This window comes from Camarhynchus parvulus, chromosome 3 (assembly GCF_901933205.1).
Source record: "Camarhynchus parvulus chromosome 3, STF_HiC, whole genome shotgun sequence".
NCBI lineage: Eukaryota > Metazoa > Chordata > Aves > Passeriformes > Thraupidae > Camarhynchus > Camarhynchus parvulus.
The window spans coordinates 68189719-68211030 of record NC_044573.1 but is presented as its reverse complement, the minus strand read 5'-3'; the positions used below and the strand labels follow the sequence as shown (position 1 = coordinate 68211030).

Here is a 21312-nt window from a genome sequence, read left to right as displayed (position 1 = left end):
TTGTCGTTTGACACATGGGGGTCCAGGAGATCTTTGATAACAAACCCAATTGTGTCCCCAGATGACTTCCATGCACGTGGGACTCGGGGTGGAAACCTGGGAGTAAAACAAGTCAAATGTTCGTAAGACTCCATCTGGTTAGTGCCAGTGCGTCTTGGCAGTCACTCCCTGCCCTGTCTGCATTTAAAAGGGATTGCTTACAGTTTTAGTCTTCATTTTGCTATAGTTGTTATCTAAATATGCAAACACTGTCTTTGTGGTTTTGGGCAGCAGAAGGGAGCTGGATCTCAGGCAGCCTGAGGTACAATCCTGGACTTCATGTTTTATTTCAAACATGCATGGCTGCAGATAGCATTGTGCTGAGTTCCAGCAATGTCCTAATTCCGTGGATGAAGTGGGGGACAGAGAGGGGCACGGCAGAAGAAAGCACTCTGTTGTTCACTGGTTGGTGTACCAGAATGATGGGGCAGGATTGAAGCAACAAGGCGTTTCATGGTGTCACAATTCCCAGGGACTGTTTCCCAAAGCATGTACACTGTCCCTGTATATAGCAGCAATTCAGAGCTAATTGACATGTAAGTGCCACGGGGGAGTAAAGTTATTTGAAGTTATTAAAGTTATTTTGTCTTTCACCAAGTGAAAAATCCAAAGTTATCCAGGTGGAAAAAAGGAGAGGAGGAAAAAACCAGCCCAAACTGTGACTTGTTCAGACTAGCTTGTGAAAGTATCTTGAGGTCATGTATCTTGAAAACCTTTGAAATTTGAAGACTGTGGACTCCTGTCTTTTGGCACTCTGCCGATTCCTCCTCCTCCTCCTAGCAGATTCTGCCTAACAGTTGACCTTTTTTTTTCCACTTTTAAATACCCTGAATCACAGAGCTTGCTCATTTTCTTCATTGAGGTCTAAGGCCTTAAGGACTGTGCTGAAGTAATGAAGAGGACAGCATGTACTGGATACTGGAGCCAAGGGAGAGGGGGTGTGGGCAGAGGGAAGAGATGACCCTGCTTCCAGGCTTTGGTCCTAATCCTGCAAACTTTTTCTCATGTGAAGAGTCCTGCAGAGGTCAGCCAGACATTCTGCATGAACAGCGACTTATTTGCTATTTGGCAGCATGCTCGAATTATGCTTAAAGTAGCCATAAAAACACGGTCAGAGTTTGTGATAAGGCGTGGATGGGGTGCTTTAAGCCAGCTCAACAGGGAGTCTGCTGGAGACATGCATGGGATTAATTAAGTAGAAATTTTGTGTGTTTGGAAAGCCTGGCTGGGTTTGGCTAAGCTCTAGGGCTCAGAGAAAGTACCTCCCTAAAAAGAATATATAAATGCAGTGTCCAATGTGCACTCCCTGGCATTGCCCTCAAGAAGGAAGGTTAGCATGTGATAAATCTTGCCAGGATTTATCTGCCCAGGTGGCCCAGTTCCCGGCATGCCAGTATCTTGTGCACTCCCGTCTTTGGCTATCAGATCAGGAGGCAGTGTTCCGAACCACCCCATGATCATGTTGCATTTGTGATTACATTGTTGGCTCTTGCAGTGGGAACCATTTGTTGGGGCCTGAAGGTGCAAAAGCAGCTCTGCTGGTGCAGCCCTGATCCAGGGCTATTGCTGGCAAACATGACCTTGGGTAAGCAAGCAAACATTTCATCCTGTTGTGCTCTAAAACCTTTTGACTGTATTTAGGGTCTCCTAACACAGAAGACCTTGTCACTTGATTTTGTGGAGAATTAGCTTCAGTCCTTACTTTTCTGCTGAACGGATATTTTCTAGAGTATGCATATATTTCTTAGCTACTTCACTAAAATGCAACTTACTAAAATGCAGCTTGAGACATGGAGTCCAAAGTGCCCAACACTTCTGTGGTGTTGGTAAAAAGATGCTCCTCTGTACACAGAGCCTTAAGGTTTCTTGCCATCCTGACTTTAATTGCTTTTGACACACTCATTTAAGGGCAGTGGGGCAGGGAGGGGACACAGCTCTTCCGTGTGAGTTAAACAAGAGGAGCCCAAGTGCTGCCTGCTCCAGCTCGTGCAGGCAGAGTGCCACGGGGGCAGCAGCTGATGGAGGTGGCAGCTGCTGCAGATGCAGGATGGGACCGGTACCCAGCTGCTCCCTCCTGCCGCCTTCCCCCCGCGCTGACAGCATCGCTGCTTGTCCTGCCGAGTCCTTGTGTCCTGAGTCTCCCCAGGACCAGAGTGTGGTGAAAGACCAGGCTGCTCCCAGCCTCTTCCTCCTTATTTATGTGTCACAGGAGGAAAAAAACCTAGATGGAGATAGGGTGTTCAGGGTCATCCTGTTGTAGTTACAATGATGGCAACAATTCACAGTTGAAGCATTTGATTTGTTAACCTTATAAAAATATGCCATTAAATACTGTATTTAGCTCCTCAGGGGAAGTAGCCTAGTTTCTTTTTCATTTTCCTTTTCTTATCCCTGTTTTAGCATTAGTGACTCAGCTGTCACTCTCCTGCGGAAGGGCTGCTGGTGTCATAGCTGTGATTGGATGGCACCAAAAACCCATTTCTGCTGAAAATAATTAATATGGTGCATTTTCATCTCAAGAAGAGCCTGTTACAAAACTACTAGAAGGTTTTCATTAACTTTTGCAAGCTTTGAAACTTGCCTGTGAACAAAATTGGCAATTTCTGTATGTCTCCTCGTGTTTATCCTTGTCAACAAGGCAGAGTCTGGCAAAGGCTGGTGCACATCTACCCTGTACATTGAGGGCATTCCTGTTGAAGCACACAAAGTAGTTCATATGCATTTAGGCACACAAAAAAGCCTTTGCAGGTGAGAATCTCACTTTGCAACAGGCGCATGAGCAGATCCTCATAAACAGAATTAATTTCCACTAGCTCTGGAAAAAGTCTAACTGGAGATGAGTGTGGACTCTTCCACCTCTTTATTTTTTTCATTCCCCTTTTTCTAACCTTAATCAGAAAGTGGGTGGTTCGTTTATTTTTTTCTCCTGTAAACTTCAATCATGGGGGGCAGGGGGAAGAAGAAGGAAATAAAAAGTACAAAGCTAGTGAGCCTATTTTATATTTTGCATATTGTCTCATATTGTAAAAGTATTAGCAGACCTGTCATAATGGATGTACATCTCAGGGTTCTTGGTGCAGTGGGTCCTTTCCCTTTCCAAAGGAGGGAAAATATCCCCATAAGTATTTGCCATTGCTCGCTTTTTTTGCCCTCATCTATTCAACTGAAACTTCAACTGAAACTGAAGGTGCTTGTTTCTTGTGTACTTTGCTAATGAAAATGATACCCTGGCATACTTAGGAGGCCTTGCATTCTTGAGCTATGAATGCTGTGAACAGTGTCATAAGAAAAAGATGATGTACAAAGGCATCATCATTCTTGGCATTGTCCTTTAAAATCTGTCCTGTGTCTTGGATGTGTAGGTGTTGAAAAAGAGCTTACTTCAAGCAGTGTAGTTCCACTAATAAAACTCATCAGTTTTCCCCTAAAAACCAGATGTGGCCTGTGTCCCCCCAACCCATGTGAGATCTGGGATAGTTTCTCTAAGAAGCGGAAAATTATCTGAGAGAGGAATTGTAGGGGCATCTCAGAGTCCATACATCTGCTGCAACCCCAAAATACATAGATTTTGATTCAGCAAGTCAAAACTTTGAATTTTCCAGAGTATAAGATGGTGTCTGTGAAGTTGGCTCAAGGCAGGGAAGACAAGGCTGGTTTGTGCTAGCAAATGAAAGCAAAACAAGTCTCCTGATTTTATTTTCTGTGGAATCTTTATGGAGTTAGTGCTTCTTTGTCTGCCTGTTGATGCTGTAAACTTTCAGATGCAAGTGTCTTTCATTGCTGCGGTCCTTCCCACACCTGGAGCTCAACCAGACTGCATCCTACAGGGAAGATAATTCTTGTCATATTACCTTGTGAGGACTCTTGCTATTGACACAGTCAAGGTCCTAAAACCCATTGCCCTGTGGCTCCTCAGCTGCCTCTGAAAAAGGCATGCAAAGTTTTATGGAGCAATACGAGGACCCCATCATGGCCCGCGTGTTGGCCTCAGGAGGGATTACTCATGTGTACAGGTTCAAATCCAGAACATGAAAAGGCTCCTCCACTCATCATTCTGCTATTCTGGCTCTGGTGTTGGGGTGGGGCTTGAACAAAGCATCGAGTGCTGAAGCATTTTGACACAGTCTAGCTTTAGGCTCAGCATTCAGCACTTGGGATTATGATTGTATCGATGATGGTGGTCTTATTTTCTCAAATTAGGTAAACAGCTTAAAAAAAAAAAAAGGTGATTTTCATACTTGTGCATTTACCTGGATTGTGAGGTTTCTGGGATGATGCTGCTGCCAGTTACATGTGAAACAGGAATGTCCTGCTTTCTGTAGCAAAGAGCTGATTCACTGGCATTGTAATAGGTGTCATATTCCCTTCTGTCAGCTCCTCAGGTATATTTTGCCCCTGCAGTAAACAGAAAATAAATTTTAAAAATCCAGTAGAACCAGTAACATGCAAGTCATCTGAGTGAGGTGAGGTTCAATGAAAACTAAAACAGTTCATAAGTAGGGTAGGTGAGGCTGGGATGAATGCAGAGATGTAGAGTTTGGTTTGAGTGCCGAGGGGCTCTCTGAAGCTGCCATGCCCTGGGAGGCACTGGGAGTCAGCATCCCAAAACCTGTGTGCCAGAGGATGAGATCTGTCTACCCCCACCAGCAGAGAGGGTCAGGCGCTCTCAGATGAGAACAGGAAGACAGGCTGGTGGGCATGTTGTGTGGAGGTGCCCCTTTCTCCCCAGGACTCCCCAGGGTGGCTGGTGTCACTAGCTCCAGGTCTGACCTGGAGCTGCCCAGGTTTTAAGTCTGCAGAAAAGCTTTTTCCATAGGGAGGGGGAAAAGAATCTAGTGCTGTCTACTTGGAGATTACACCCAGGGCATCACAGCATGGAAACTAACACCACATGCCTTGGTGATGAGTTTCTGGGCAGACCTGGTTTTGGGACTGAGTGCTCCGATGCAACGTATCAGTGGAAGTCAGATCAAAAAATGGGCTGGGGAAAGACTGCTGGAGTAAACCCACCTTGCTACTGTTCTTGTAAAAACGGTGGGGAGATGGACATTTTTGTCCACCCATGTCATCTTGACACAGCATGAGCTGTGTTTATGTACACAGAAAGCAAATCTCTAGGATTCTTCAAATATACTCTTAAGTGCAGTGTTTAAAATATGTTCCCCAATGCCAGTGAGGGAAAAGACAGGAATCTGTGTAAGCAAGAGGCTGGAGAGGACCCATGTGTTATTCTCAGGACGAAAGCAGAATGCACATCAGAATACATCAGAAGGAAAACCGATCACATTCTACTTTCAAAAGGCATTAATATTTTACAGCTGCCATTATGTTTTGAAGAGTGCTCAGGTTTTTACTGGTAGCTATCCAGTCTGGAGTCATGAAGGAGATACCTGTTTTTCAAGTTGTTCTGTTCACTTATCCCTTGTCTCCTAATTCACACCCTGTCCGCAGCAGTGCTGCAGTAACTCAGTGGATATCTGGAGTCACAGCTGTGTGTTCCCACACCAGCTGCCCTTTGGGAGGCTCCCAAGGGTTTTTTGCCTGTAAAAGTCAGTGGGTCAGACCCACTGAGAGCCATGCTTAGGTGCATCCCCAGCTTTCCCTAGAGCTCAGGTCTATGGAGCAGGACCATTCCTTTTGCCACTTCAGCTGCCAACTGAAGCACATCGTATTTTAAAACATTGCTGTTTTTTAAAAAAATCAGATAGTATCTTCTGGTTCAATAATAAAGTAATTATGTGCTTAAAATAGCACAGTAGAGGGGTCCTGTTTCAGATTAGCTGACAGAGCAGAAATGCTGGGGGCTGGTTTGGAGGTTGCTTGTGGGCTTTCTCGTGAGAAGGTCTCAGGTGCCTTTGCTGGCTTCTGAAGGGCTTGCTGAGGCCTGATCAAACTCAGTCAGGCGACAGTGCATCAGATCTATTCCTCTCATCAGTCACATGCTTGCTGTAACTGTCACCAGATTCACAATTTAGTGTGTGCAGCTCAACACTTCCAATTAATCCCGGCCGGGTGTTTAACAATCTATCATTTCAGAGCTAGCACTTCGCAGAGCCGCGTGCAGGGCAGCCTTGAGCTTGGCTTCCAGAACCCTGGAATGCTGTCTCCACACAGATTTTATTCTTCCCCTGCCACTGTGTGGTGGGAGTTGTTGCTGGTTTACTTGCATTTCATAGAAAGTGTTAAAAAATCAACCCATGACTGCAAAAGATTTCAAAAAATGAAGATTTATAATAGGTGATTCAGCAGTGAGAGGCTTTTGTGATCTTCCATGGGAAGCTACTATTTTTAGTGAATTATTATAGGCAGTAGCATCACTCACATTTATTTATAAAGGCATGAAAGAACGCCCATACATGTTTCTAAATAGTCAATGTATAGTAACAGCCATATGCTGAGAATGAGTAAAAATAGAATTGAGCACTCTGGCTTCCACAATGATGCGTGGATCTTTGCATCTAAGAAATGAAAAACAGAAGCGGTTTTTTTTCTCCCTAGATCTTCTTTCTAGCAATACAAACCCAAAGCCTTCATGAGAAAGTCTGCCTTGCAGTAAAATTGCATTGTTTTCATTAAGGTCTGACTGGGTGACCACTGAGGTTTGGGAGGGAGGACTCTTCCAGTAGCTTCAGCAGTGGTGGATTGGGGCTGTGCTGACAGGAGTAGCTGTTTTTCTGGGTGTTACTGTTATGTACAGTGTTCAGGTTGATTACTCCTGTGTGCTTGCACTTCTCTGGGGGCTCTGTGGTGTGGAGGAGAAATGCAGCGATGCTGTGCTGAAGGAGCTCCACAAATAAAGCATGGTGTTCTTTCCAAAGTTCCTGCAGTGGAAACACTTGAAATGCTAGGGCTTGCTATTGAGAAACAATAGGAGAAAAGAAAGATGTTACCTGCTGGTGATACCCCTCCTGAACAGAAATTACAACTGTTTTGCTCTGTCTCTGCAAAGACCTAGCCCTGTGTGTCCATTGCAGCCTTTTTGTATGCAGCTCCTTGGGTTTAAGTTCGATAAGGGCAACATCTCCCATTTTCTTGCTGACTCTGTTCATGTCCCAGTCAAGTTTGTGATGAGTTCCCTTGGGATTTCACCTTACAAGAGCAATGCCTCGCAGTAAATTCTTGCTCTTAATTAAGTTAAATCCTTTTATTTAAATCAACTGTGGTTTTGAGTTTTGGGCAGCCACAATATGAAGTGGGTGGAAGGGACTGAAAAAGGTGCTTCTTAACAAGGCGCCCTAGCAACCTCAGTGGCAGTACCTGCCTCCTGATTCCCAAATCCTATTCTAATGTGAAAAAGCATTGCCATAGCATGCAGAGGATAGCACTTTATTTTTTAGGGGACTTCCTCAGAAAAGGGTGCTGAGGTACCTGGCTCCTGACACTGGGGGGGTTGCTGGAGAGCTTGACCTTCCTGGTCCGCAGCTGCATTAAAGTATCAGCATTTTCCTTGCACTCTGCTTCCCATCTCCCAACACCCAGAGTAAATGACAACCAGCATGCTCTGCTCACAGCAAAACAAATGTTATTTATCAGAGTCCTCGTGTGGTCAGAGCATGTCTGACTGTCAAATAACTGGAGATTTTTCTGCTAACTGGAAGCGTGGTGCTCTGAGGCAATTTCCAGGCAGTGTATATTTTCAGCTAAGTTTTATTTACGTCAGCGTAGCAATTTGCAATATCACTGTTTGCAAAGAGTGAGGCAGTGGTTGTTTTAACTAGAACTAATTTTTTTTTACTTTTCTTACTTTTCTTTTTTTGGGGGGGGGGGAACTTTCAAGTCATGACTCAATTCCCATAGGTCCATGCTTTGAGATGCTTTCCTTTTGGAAGAGGAGGGCACAGGGCCCCTTGGTGGGCAGGTGGCTGGCTGGCTGCCCTCGTGGCCAGCGCAGCTGGGGGAGCCTGGTGTGCGTGTCAGGGAGGTTTGTTTTCCCTCTGCTAATCACTTTCTCCTGTTGGAATTTGGCACCCACAGCTCAGTGCCCCATGTGTGGGACACAGGAGGCAGATCCGTGTGCTGCTCTCCTGTCCCAGCACATTTCAGAGGATAAACTTTTTCCTGGCTTACTGGTCTCCCAAGGAGCTTAAATAATTCAAGGCTCTGCTCTTATGGGGTGGGGGACAATGGGCAGAGGTGCAGGCAGAGTTGATCACAGCGGAGGTCTTTTCTGGTGTTCTTCCCCTACCACCAAGGTCAGAAAACTCCTTTGAAGAGAGGATGAGGAGGGGAAACCACAGAGCCACCCTTCAGATGCAGAGCTGACTTTCTTAAATCTGTGGGATTTTTTTTTTCCATTTTCCTGAAGGAGGGTGTACTTGGGTAGGGCTGAGCCTGTGTCACCCCACATATGCAGGAGTGCGAGGATGGTGCCTTTGCCAGCTGGGTGTGAAGGGGTGTACCCTGCAGGACTCTGGTGTGCTCTGGCTGCCTGCTTCTGCAACAGCTGGTGGGATTTTTGGGAGCTGCCTTGGGAACATGCAGATGATACCAAACATCAGACATTGAAACCACTTTGGGTGTCAGAAAAGATTTCTTTTCCTGTGTGTAATTTTCTTAATTTTTTTTTTTTGTCCCTGCAGCTTCCATACTTTAGGGAAAATATAACAATCTGGAATACATAATACTTGTTTTAATATGGAAAAGAGGTATATCAGGACAACATGGCTGATAGATATTGTGGGAGAACTCTCTTTATATTTTAGTTCTTGATTTTTCTGTATCTTCAGAGCACCCTCACTACTTTATTAAATTATATACATTTTTCTGTTTTGCAAAAGCTCATGGGAAAGAGGAAGAAATTCTGAGGCCACTTTGGGACTTCAAAGTTCTTTGAGAAGTGTATTACTGCAGTCTTATGCAGCTAGGCAACAAGGGACTGTATGGAACCACTAGATTGGTACTTTCTAAAGATCAGCTTCCCTAGGCTGGCAAATCCCTTTCACCAGGAATTCCTATGTACATGCACACAATTGGCAACTTCAGCCACTGCATCTGTTTTCTTGTTTACTTGCAACTGAATCTCCTTGGGGACTTTAAAGCAAACAAAATGTAAAATATGTGAAATGTGAAATGTGATTGTCCCACTGTGCTCTGCGCTGATGCAGCATTGCCTCTAGTCCTGTGTACAGTTTTGGGCACCACAGTATAAAAAACACATTGAGCTATTAGAGAGTGTCCAGAGGAGGGCCACAAGGATGGGGAAGGGCCTTGAGGAGATGCCATATGAGGAGCACTGAGGTCACTTGGTCTGTTTAGCCTGGAGAAAAAAGAGACTGAGGGGAGAACTCCTTGCAGTCTGCAACATCCTTGTGAGAGGAGGAGCAGACACTGATCTCTTCCTTGTGGTGACCAGTGGCAAGACCCAAGAGAATGGCGTGAAGCTGTGCCAGGAGAGGGCTAGGTTAAATATCAGGAAAAGGTTTTTCATCTTGAGGGTGGTTGGGCTCCCCAGATAAGTGGTTACAGCATCACTTGTCTGAGTTCAAGTGTTCAGACAATGCTCTCAGGCGCATGATGTGACTCTTGGGGTGTCCTGTGCAGGGCTGGGTGTTGGACTTGATGATTCTGATGTGTCCCTTCCAACTCAGCATATTCTGTGATTCTATGATTCTATGAAAACTGGTAGTTGAAGCAAGTTTTGAGTTACTTCATGAGAAGGCACAGACACTGGTCTGGACAGGTGGGCAAAATGTGTTGAATTACTAACAGACTCTGGTTTCGTCAACCACTGAATGCAAAAAAAGTAGGGTTTTCTTAAAGAAAATAATTTTTTGGTGGAAGCTGTCTCTAGGGGTGTTCATCCCAAACGAGATCTCTATGACAACATTTTGAGCAAGATGACATAAGCTGAAAACTGAAATTCAAGTGAGCAAGCAGAACCATGGAGGAGCTGGACTCCCTCTGTTCAGCTGGAGGCTAATAAGCTGGAGTTATTTTCATGGCTTCTTTTCAGTGGTATTAGATCTGATGCCTTTCTCTGCTGCATGGCTACCAGACAACTTCATACGGTGAAATAAAAACATTATATATGTTAATACAGGATAAAATAAAGTGTAATTCTCCCAAGTGAGCATTAGGAGCATTTATCGGTCTGCAGATAGTGTTTGTTTTTCTCCCACCATGTCTTAATATCCTACTTGTTAAACTACTGCTTTTGATTTTTAGCCCTAACTTTACAGTTTAGGAACCCATATCTGAAATTTCAAATTTGCTACTCACTACAAAACACTGAAAGAAAAACAGACCAGTGTGTAGCTTGGACTCATCAGCCACCAGCTGCACGTCATCTTGCTAATCTTCAGGCTTAAAAAAAAAAAAAAAAGTCAGGGGCTGTTAAGAGTTAAGTTACACAACTCTCATTTTATTTTTAAAGTGAGTGGATTCCTTGTTGCGTTGTCGAGGATGATAAATTGATACCACATGTTGCTTCCAGACAAAAAAGACTCTGTGCTGCAGTGGGAGCACTTGCAGCTGGTGTCTGAGTTAGTGGACAGGCTCCACAAGGTAAACACTGCTTGGAAGAGGCTGAAATGGGAACAGGGAGGGGGAATTTTCTCAATTTTAAAAGCTCAAGCATTTGCTTCTGTTGTCTGACCGAGGCTGAGTGTTGAAATAGCACACAGTCCCAGCCTCCTTGGGAGATCATTCAGTTGTTTGTATCAGATTAGGGATAGGACACTTTGGAAATGTTTGAGTGGCCTCTCTGTCAGCTTGCCCATTTGCAGTCTTATCAAAATATTGAGAGAGACTCGTGTAATTAGGACATGCCAGCTGATCTCAGGGGATTGTCTTGTGAGCAAAATGTAGCTAGATCCTTCGAGGAGTATTCACCAAATAAAACACGGTGTAGTGGATCAACATTTGTTGAAATTTAGAGCACGTCCCTGAGTTTGGGGGAAGTGGTATAAGCCCTGGTGTTGCTGCCCTGGCTGTTCTGGCCCCCAGCTCAGCCCTTCTCCTGGTGCCATTAGCCTAAGCCAAGGGAGGACAGCAGCGCTGCTTGCCTGTGGCACTGCACCACCCTCTGCTCACACCAGCTCTGCCCTGAGTCTTCCTTGTCTCCAGGGACAGTCCCTCCTCTTCCAGGACCACTTTCAAAGGGGACTTCAACCCAGCTGGTCTGGCCTCAGGGCAGTCCATGATGCTCTAGATGTTATCTGCAGGAACCTCAGTCCTCTGGCTTTCAGTGGAGCTCACGACATTCTTCAAGTCCGGTATAAATAGCAACACTAATAAAGGGAGGAGCTCATCATATTTCTTTTTTGCTCTGCTCGAGTACAGCCCATATGTTGTACCCATCGGTGGTATCTGAGCTGTCTGCAGCCTGGCTAGCATCTCTCCTATCTACATATGGTCTCCAGGACAGATGATGGAAGTTCCTTTATGGATCTTTTAAAGTTTCTCATTGCATTTTGGCATGGAAAAATGTGTTAAGTTTCCATCATCGTGGCCTAATTCATCTCCCACATAAGTCAGAGACAAATACCCATTAATTTCATCAGCAGTGGGTTCAAATGATAAACTGTATTTTCTTTGCTTCCCCACCTCCTTTGTGGTTTGTTGCATGGTCATATATTAGTAATGCCAGTAGTTGTGAGCAGTGATTGTCCCCATATACTTTCCTGTCTTTTAAGCAGATAGGAATATTTTTTGACAGCTCAGAAAACAGGTAGAAAATACAGTTATTTCCATTCAGATTGCCACCTGGTAGCACAGTGCAACAGCCTTCACTGATGTGAGTTGTCAATCCTGGTGGCTTCTGTAGCAAAACTTGCATGAGAAAGGATAATAGGATCCAGCCCTGATTTGATTTGGCAGGGCACCCAACAGAAGGAGAAACCAAAAACTCAAATACTGTTGCTGAAGAGGTTAGTGAGGGAGGTTACGTGAAAGTAGTGGGTTTTAAGGCAGTGTTTGAACAGAGGGTGGAGATGGGGCACACAAAAATAAATTAGCCCACAATTATGCTTAAGAAAATCTTCCTGCAGAAGAAAAGCAAAGGAAAACAGAAGCAGGATTATAAGTGGCATAGTGCTTAATGTAAAGGAAAACAAACTGCTTGGATTTTTTATAACTACCAATTTTCAATGCAGAAGGATTATTACATTCTTTTATTATTTGTGTAAAACCGACGCTTTTGCTTATGAGCAAAAAGATATAATAAGAAAATTACACATGTGCATATACATATCCACACATGCAGGAGTCCTCATCCTGAAAGGTGCCTCAGTCTCACAATTTTACCATTTAGGATTTTTTGAGGTTTTAAGCCAAATACTTTCATGCTACGGATACCAGCAGCAGAAATAAGCCCTTTTATGAGAATACTATAGGCTGAAAACTGTTAGCTGCTGGCACTTTGGCTGAGTGTTTTTATATCTGAAACTCTGCATGGCACGCTGCATATACCACCTCAGGTGTTTCTCCTCTCTGAGATTTATTTTTCATTAGCAAGAGTCACGATGCCATGTATTCTTTTACCCAGCATTTTTAGGTGGGGAACAGCATAGTTCCTATGGCTTCTGAAGCCTGGTGTGGACTTTGCATGGAGAAATCCCTGTGCAGATGTTCTCACAAGTGGCTGTCCATGGAAGTTACAGGGACTGAGGGTGAGAGCAACCTGCAGAGTTGCAGTACCAGCTGGAATATCAAGAAAGGTTATTTTTAAAAAAACATCCGTTCTCCAGCCAGTTTTACATGGAGAAACCTGAGAAAGTAAGGAGTGGTACCTAGTTATTAGAAGTTAGACTGTTGCCAGACTCAAAATATTTTTAAAATGCCATCAGTTAAACAATAAAAAGCATTTCCCCTCCTTAGACTGAAAAATTATTATGATGCAACTCAATCCACCATATTTTGATGGCATGATAGTCCCTCAGAAATGGACATGTTTATAGCTGAGGCACTGACCCAAACTTCTCTTGAGCATGTCAGCAAAGTCCGATCGGTTGCTTTGTGTAAATTGTTTAAAACATAACAGTTGCTATTTTGAAGCGTGGTCCATATGATTTGTCTTTTCATTAAGTGATAATCACTGCCACGTCTGCTGTCTGCGTGCAAGAACTGTAGGCATGTTTTCCATTTCATAATCTGACAAAAACCACAAAACAGTGGGGAAAGAAAGGCATTTTATACTGAAAAGAATTGTTCTTAAAAAACAGCTGGGCTGTACTTCTTTATATGTATCTCCAGTTTATTTATGTCAAGCATCCATGTTTCCTAAGGATGCAAATATTGAGGTGAATGATTTGTCGATTGATTAATTCTTTGCCCATTTAAATCTGGAGTTTCTTCAGTGTTTTGTAAACGAAGGGCATTTGTTCTGAATGGTTTGATTGTGTTCTGGTCTTGATGACTATGTGTTTTTAAAAGATGTTGATAGGACAAATGTGATTTTATCCTTTTCATAGATACACCTGATAATTGCCAAAATTTAAGAAAAAGGAACTCTACACTCTTTAAGGTTAGAGGAATAGCACGAGGGGTTTCTCAAAGGAATGTGGGATAGCTCCAAAAATCTTTTGGATTTCCACGTGAGACAAAAATGTTGGTTTACCAAACCTGGAAGCATTCACACTAACAAATACTATTTGCTTTTCCTTTCTTTGATCCATATTTTAAGCACAAGATCAGCAGGATGAGGGGAGTGGGATTTTCATCTCAGTTATTTTGGTTTAAATCCGGTGCTGTTTCTCTGGGGGTACTGTGGGCTGGTTTTCTCAGGCTCTTTCTGATTCTGAGGTGGTTATCACCAGTTTGGGCCAACGTGGTGTTTGGGCAGTTTGATGGTGCTGACTAGTGCGAGCAGGTAGGATGCAAGAGCAGGCTGTGTGCAGACTCCCCTGAGAGCCCTGTATTCCGTAGCATCCCTTACAGCACGGAGTATCCGGCTGTGTACAGCAGCCTCATACAGCTCTGCATCCAGCAGCTTACGGGGACAGGGATATCGTTGCACACCGTGTCACATCATGTTTTGAAGACAGTGAGGATACTATAGCGAGGGGACAGCTGGCCAGCTACTGCCGTATGGGCATAATTCTGGTGCCTCTAATCAAGAGAGAAAGTACAGCTTAGTCATGCACAGAGTGCCTGTGGGAGAGGAGCAACAGCACTTGCAGTTTTCTCAGGAATTATTATAACAAATATACAGCACACGTGCCCATGAAGAATTAAAAAGACATTTGCAGAGGCTGCGATGGGTATGACTACCCCTCCAGCCAGATTTTTGTTGTGCCTTTGCGGTTTTTATTTCAAGGAACTGATGGCAAGATTACTGATAGTAGTATTTTGTCCTGAGTAAAAAGTAAGGGAGAAATATCTAGCTCCTTTCTAGCAGGAATGTCACTCTCTTAGGAATGTCACCTTTTCTTAGGATGAAGCTTTTAGGTGTGTGGAGATGGGCACAAGGAATGCACAGCTAGTGCAAGCTTGGAGCTTGCTTTACAGCAGGACGCTGCTATGCCACAGTCACACTCCAGCCCTCTCATATCCAGCACCTGGGAAATTCACGGAGATGTCCAGGAGGGTCCAATGATTTTATTCATGTTGCTGTTATCATGGGATGTTGGTTTAATGATTGAGATTCGGGTTGTAAAAGAAGTGGTGTGCTGGTCTTGACGCTTTGTTTTTTTCCTTTCCTGCAGAATTCGATCCGGCACAACTTGTCCCTTCACAGCCGATTCGTCAGGGTGCAGAATGAAGGCACCGGGAAAAGCTCTTGGTGGATGATCAATCCAGATGGTGGAAAAGGCGGCAAGGCGCCCCGGAGGCGCGCTGTGTCAATGGACAACAGCAACAAGTACACCAAGAGCAGAGGGCGGGCAGCAAAGAAAAAGGCAGCCCTGCAGACAGCCCAGGAGACGAGTGAGGACAGCCCTTCCCAGCTCTCCAAGTGGCCAGGGAGTCCCACCTCCCGCAGCAGCGACGAGCTGGATGCATGGACAGATTTTCGCTCCCGTACAAATTCAAACGCCAGTACGATCAGTGGCCGCTTGTCACCAATTTTGGCAAGCACCGAGCTCGATGATGTTCAAGATGATGATGCTCCACTCTCTCCCATGTTGTACAGTAGTCCATCGAGCTTGTCCCCATCGGTAAACAAACCGTGCACTGTGGAGTTGCCTAGGTTGACTGATATGGCTGGGACAATGAACTTGAACGATGGACTGACTGATAACCTCATGGATGATCTCTTGGACAATATAACACTCCCTCCCTCCCAGCAGTCACCCACAGGAGGGATAATGCAGAGAAGCTCCAGTTTTCCTTATGGTTCCAAAGGTTCAGGGCTGGGCTCCCCGTCAAGTAGTTTCAACAACGCTGTGTTTGGGCCGTCGTCCCTGAATTCCCTCCGCCAGTCGCCCATGCAGACGATTCAGGAGAACAAGCAGGCCACCTTCTCTTCCATTTCTCATTACAACAACCAGACGCTGCAGGATCTCCTCACCTCTGATGCGCTTAGTCACAGCGATGTAATGATGACACAGTCTGACCCACTCATGTCACAAGCCAGCACAGCTGTGTCCGCCCAGAATTCCCGCAGGAATATAATGCTCCGCAACGACCCCATGATGTCGTTTGCCGCGCAGTCCAGCCAGGGCGGTCTGGTCAATCAGAACCTGTCCCATCACCAGCACCAGTCCCACAACTCCTCTCTTAGTGGCAGCCGTGCCTTGTCCAATTCCATCAGTAACATAGGCTTGAGTGACTCCAGCAGCTTGGGATCCACCAAACATCAGCAGTCACCTGTCAATCAGTCTATGCAAACACTTTCTGACCCGCTGTCAGGCTCCTCTTTGTACTCCTCTAGCGTGAACCTCCCAGTCATGGGACATGAGAAGTTCCCCAGTGACTTGGACCTGGACATTTTCAATGGGAGCCTGGAGTGTGACATGGAGTCCATTATCCGCAGTGAACTCATGGATGCCGATGGGCTGGATTTTAATTTTGATTCCCTCATCTCAGCTCAGAACGTTGTCAGTCTGAATGTGGGGAACTTCACTGGTGCTAAACAGGCTTCATCACAGAGTTGGGTACCAGGCTGAAGGATCTTTGAGAACAGGGAAAACGGGCAAACAGGTCAGTGCCCCATAGATGTGGTAAAATAATTGGTTCCTTAGTTTTATTGGAGTTTGCACCGAACCCTTAAGCACACTAATAATAGTAATTTGGCTTGTGATGGCTTGCTGTGTGTTGGTATGCAACAGGCACAACCAAGAAATGTGGAAGTGTGGAAGGAAATGAGGCTAAGCTATAAAAGCTGCTCAACTGCAACACTGTCGGCACGCATCTGGTGTTCAGCGCCCTTCTTAATTTAGGCATGAGAAATGTTAATGACAAATCAGGCAAACCAAGGTGGAATATTTGTGGCTTTTAGGAATCACAGAGCTCTAACTCGTCTTCTTTGAAGTCGCAACAGATGGATTCCCTCTTGCAGCCGATGCCACGTGTAGCCAAGCTGTGTTACACAGGGATGGGGCAAGGGGCTCTGCAGTCAGTGGAGCAGTGTTGTGTGGGAGCAGGAAGAGTGTCTTTGCAAGATCAGAGCACTCACTTGGGATCAGGTGTGTGGGACAGATCTGGACAGAATCAGAGTTGCGCTACTGCTGTGGCTTAGCAACACTAGCAAAGTTGTTTGGGTTTGCTTTTTCATTAAATTGTATTTCTTGGCCCAAAAAAGGTATCAAATGGAGGAATTATATATTGGTGGGATCCTGGTCTCAGGAATGTCCTGGCCTACTTAATGTTTTAAGTACGCAATAACTGTTTTCCTCCTGCCCCTCCCTAAATGGGGTAGACATCTTTTTCTTTTGGACTCCTCCAAGAGAATATCTGTAGATTTGGGTTCTAACATAGGTGTTTTTCTAATGTTAGCTTCTTCAGATTAATTTTTTTTCAAGATTGATGTGTTTTTTTCCATTACTTATTTTCCACAGCTGGGGGCTTGTAATCATTGTTTCTGTCATTCTTTTGTGATTCTTCAGGATCCTGCCCATACCTCTGCCTGCTCACACATACATATTCCCTGACTCATAGGGTAGGTGCCGCACAAAGTGCCCTTTCTCCTTTGTTTATTTATTAGTATAAGGGAGTAAATTTCAAAATGTAGTAGGATAAAAGGTTAGCTATAAATTATTGAAAGTGTTCTATTAACTTCAGAGCAGTATGTAGAGCATCTCAGTGGTGAGGTTAAATGAGGCATTCATTCAGTTTACAGCTTACTTCCAGCTTTCTTATTTTCCAGGTGAAGGACAGAAAGGAGTCCGTGTCCTTTGACTTTATGGTGCATAATTTTCCCCTTTCATCTTTAATTGTGTTTTCATTCACTGTTTCACAGTTAGATGTTCAAGAGGAAGCTTTGTGGTAGGTGAGCAGCAGTGGTGAACCTGGAGAATGTTTTCCTGTTTCCTGTGTATACGGAGCACCTCAGGAGACGTGCTGTGATCTGCTCTCTGTGAGGGACAGCAAGGCTGCCCAGGCAGCCTCCTTTCAGTCCACCTGCAAAGCTGCCCTGCTCCGATGGAGTTGTTGGTGTGCACAGTCCTTTCTCTGTCAGTGCAAGAATTTCCTCTGGTTCTTGCACATCTTCTTACTCTTAGCAAGAGCTTTGCAATGCACAGCCAGGAGACAGGCTGTGGAGAAGGCCTGTAGAGGACACTGCGTCCCACGGACCCTGAGCAAGGCAGCAATGTGGCAATGCCAGGGCCACAGATGAATGTTGGGGTTTCTTCAGTTCTGGTAGTGGAGAATTTAGGAAAAGAAAGGAAGGAAAAAAAGAGGCTTGATTCAAAATCGAGGAAGCAGAAGTTTGCAGCAGATCATGCTTGCTGACCAGTTCTCTCTTCCTTCAGGTGCATGAGCTGCTTGGATTTAAAAACCTTCATTGCACGATATAAAAAAAAAGGCTGTAGGGACTTTATTGCTGTGCAACATCCAGCAGTACAATCTGTCAAATGGGGCCTGAAAAATAGACGTTATTGACAGTTTTGCTTGACACAAGCAAGTAGGGCAGCCTCTTGCTTCCATAGCTTCATATGCTGAGCCTAGGTAGCAGCCACCAAGGGGGACTTGTGTGGGCAGCGTGGAGGAGACACAACACCTCACCTCCTCACTGATGCTCCCTGCTGCCTCTTCACCCCGGCCTCTGGCATCCATGGAAAGCATAGCTGCCATGATCTTTTTCAGGCTGCTCCCTCTGAATAAAGGAGCTGACACATCTGTGTGAGCAGAGTCTCATTGCAGAGGGCAGATTTATTAATGAGACAGCTCTCCTCGGCGGATTACTGTCCAGTCATCTGTGGAAGCCTCTCTCCCTCTCCCTGACAAGTGGACCGGCTGCTGTGGGGTGCCTCTGGTATCAGGTGCAAGCACAGATGATTTCTGCTGAGCTGGTTCATCATGCACCCTTCCTCATCTGTTAAGCAGCACTCTTTGAGAGTTTGCCTCCCTGTGAGCATCTCGTGTTTTGATAGGGGCTTCTCGCATGACATCCCATGCAATTGTTCTGAATTGCTTTTCTTGGTTGCTTCTCCACTGCAGCAGTAGGGATCCCTAAATTAAAATCTTCTCTCAGCAATGTTCATGGCCCCAGTAATGAATCTTTGCAAGCCCAAAGACTGGGGAACGTTTTTGGCAGAACATCCTGGCAATTGCTTATGCTACATCCGTTTCACCGGGGTAGCCAGGTGTGTTTTGCAGGCAGGCAAAAGCAGTTACAATGGATTATTGGCATACCTAGGAATAGTGAGTGCTGTGTGTTCTGTTAAAAATAAGAGAAACATTGCAGTCAGTTTTCAGGAAGAAAAGAAAGAAGGCAAATACACAGGTATTTAATTTATACATACTTAGGTATAGAGGGAGGTTTACTTTGGAAGAAAATCAACTACAGTTTCTTCATAGGGAAATTAAAAAACCCTGCAGGAGATGCCACTGTTGCAGGTTTAGTGGCTGTGCACGTTTGCTGCACACAAGCATGGTTCCTGCAAAGAACCCTGGCCAATCCCACCCCACCAACCTGTGCCCATGAGGCTGCCCAGGCCCAGCCTTTCAGAGGGCCCTCATTGAGGCATATAAATGAATTTGGGTTCGGTTTGGGTTTTTTTCTCTTACAAGAAGGAATAGAGAGAATCAGGTTTTTTTTCTTGCTTTATTCACTCACTTATAATTTTTCCCTCTTATACTGCCTGGGGCCTGTGTTCCCCTCTCTCTACCTGCTTTCCAAAGGCACTGGATGATGCCCTCCACCCACTCAGATAATCATCACCTTGATATTTCAGAGGGTTTAGCAATAAATAGGCATCACTATTCCCTCACCTGTCTCTAGAATACCTTTTATTTTGAAATTAATGGGTCCTTCTCTTAGTCTGGGATTCCCACAACCCTGCACTTTGCTCCGGGGTCTGTCTCACCTGGCAAGTTCAAAGGGACTTGGCATTTGCCAAAGAGTAATCCCAAAAGAGAGTATCAGGGAAGAATATTCAGGACTTGTGCTGCTGCTGCCTGGAAGGTCAGGAGCTGATGAGCAGTTGCTGCATGGGCAAACATTTTCTCCAGCACCAAAACCCATCCAAGAAGTTGCTTTTACCTGGATTGTTTCAGTGATCCAGTTGACAATGGCATCATGTAGGCAGCAATGCTGTCAGGGTTAGATATGGGGTGGAGAAAGGCTCAGCATGAGCAGGGCAGGAACTTCTTGAGTTGGTGTCATAGTCTGAAAAATTCATCTAAGCTGCATCTTTTGAAGGAAGTTTCAGTGTGTCATTTATCAGGGTGCCTCTGGGCTCTGTAACAGAGCTGTGCTGGACTCATGTTGATTTATTTGAAAATTACATGTAAAATACTTGACAGATGAGTTAAAGTCACTCATTTTCGACTAATATCATCCAGGTCCCACATCTTCTTATTGCAGAATACACAAGCTGCAAATAGGCACGTAATGTTCACACTTGATGATTAACATCTCTGGTGAAAAAAATCTTAGGAAACCTAGCAAAATGTCTGTTAGTCTTTCATTAGTCCATATCAGCTTGGACTACTTGCCAGTTTGTTAATTTGTGTTCAGGCTGCATACAATTCGTACCTAAGACAAATTTGTCTGAGGATTTCATGTTTACAACACCATCTTAAAAGTGAAAATAGGTACTTAAAGATCTCCATTTGGATGGAGTTTTGAATCAGAGAGTTGTGTGCAGTTTACCACAAAGAAAATTATTTTTGTTTTCTGCCAGAAAACTTCTGCCCATGAAAGCTGAATTACTGGACCTCTTGCCTGATGACATGTGACTGCTTCAGGACCATAGCTGCACTTCCTTCTCATTTTCAAAAATGAGGTCTTAGGGATAGGGCTGCCAGGTTTCTTACACAGAGCTAAGGTGGGGCTGTCTGCCTTCAAAAAATCTAAAGGAAATTCAAGAGGAGCACATTCTTCTGCTCAATTTCTAGTAGGCTAGTGGTTAAGGTGGTGGCACTTGTAACATTTAAATGTTGTTTCTGCCAGCCCAAGTTTTGAAAGGTGGTTTTGCGAGTAGCTGAACTCCACACATGCCAAGTTTAGTCTTTGAACAAAAATATCTATGTCGAAAATGTATTTTGTGGGGAACAGGGATCCCTTCAATTCCAAGGAGGGCCTGCCCTGAGCAGGCTCCTCAGTGGCTGGGGAACACATCAGTGGCCCAGGAACAGACTCTGTGCTCATGGCTGCTGGGGAGGAGGAGAGGGGAAATCGGGGCAAACCCCATTGCCCCCCATGAAGTCCCACTGAAGCTCATCAGAGCCCCTTGCATCCAGAGGCCAGTCCTGGGCTTGCAGGGATGCTGTCACTTTTGCTGTGTGAAGACAGCAGGAGCTGACACACAAATGAATTGCTCACTCCTTCTGGGAGTAGGGCTTTTTTGTTCTGGTATATTTTTAATCTGGGTTTATTGTTTGGGGTTTTATTAACCCAGGGAAGAGATATGTAAAAACCAGGATTGGCTCCACAGGCTTGTGTTGTGAGTGTAAAGCAGCTGAAGCCAGGACAGCGGTCTTAGCCTGTGGTTTGGGTGTTCTTCTGTTGGTGTTTTATATAGATGTATTTTTTAGAACCTCATGCTTTGTCATGTGATTCAGCAGCAATAATTAGGCAGAAACTTGCTGTCCCTGCAGATGCTAAGATTACAGGATGACATACTCTCACCAGATGACAGCACAAACTGATATTTTTAGCACAGCCCGCATCAACTGGTGTCCCCAGTGCTTTCCTCCTTGGATCAGCAGTGCACAGGTTTTGCTACAGAA

The 21312-nt window shown here is 44.8% G+C and overlaps 1 protein-coding gene across 1 annotated transcript in view; it reads left to right on the top strand.

The window, feature by feature from the left end:
• The window catches only part of FOXO3 (forkhead box O3), an 89725-nt gene that overhangs the window by 58021 nt on the left and 10392 nt on the right, over positions 1-21312 (top strand). Inside the window, 1 exon segment of the mRNA XM_030944513.1 lies at positions 14682-16116. Within this exon segment, the coding sequence (XP_030800373.1) occupies positions 14682-16082 (1401 nt within the window). The 3' untranslated portion in view covers positions 16083-16116.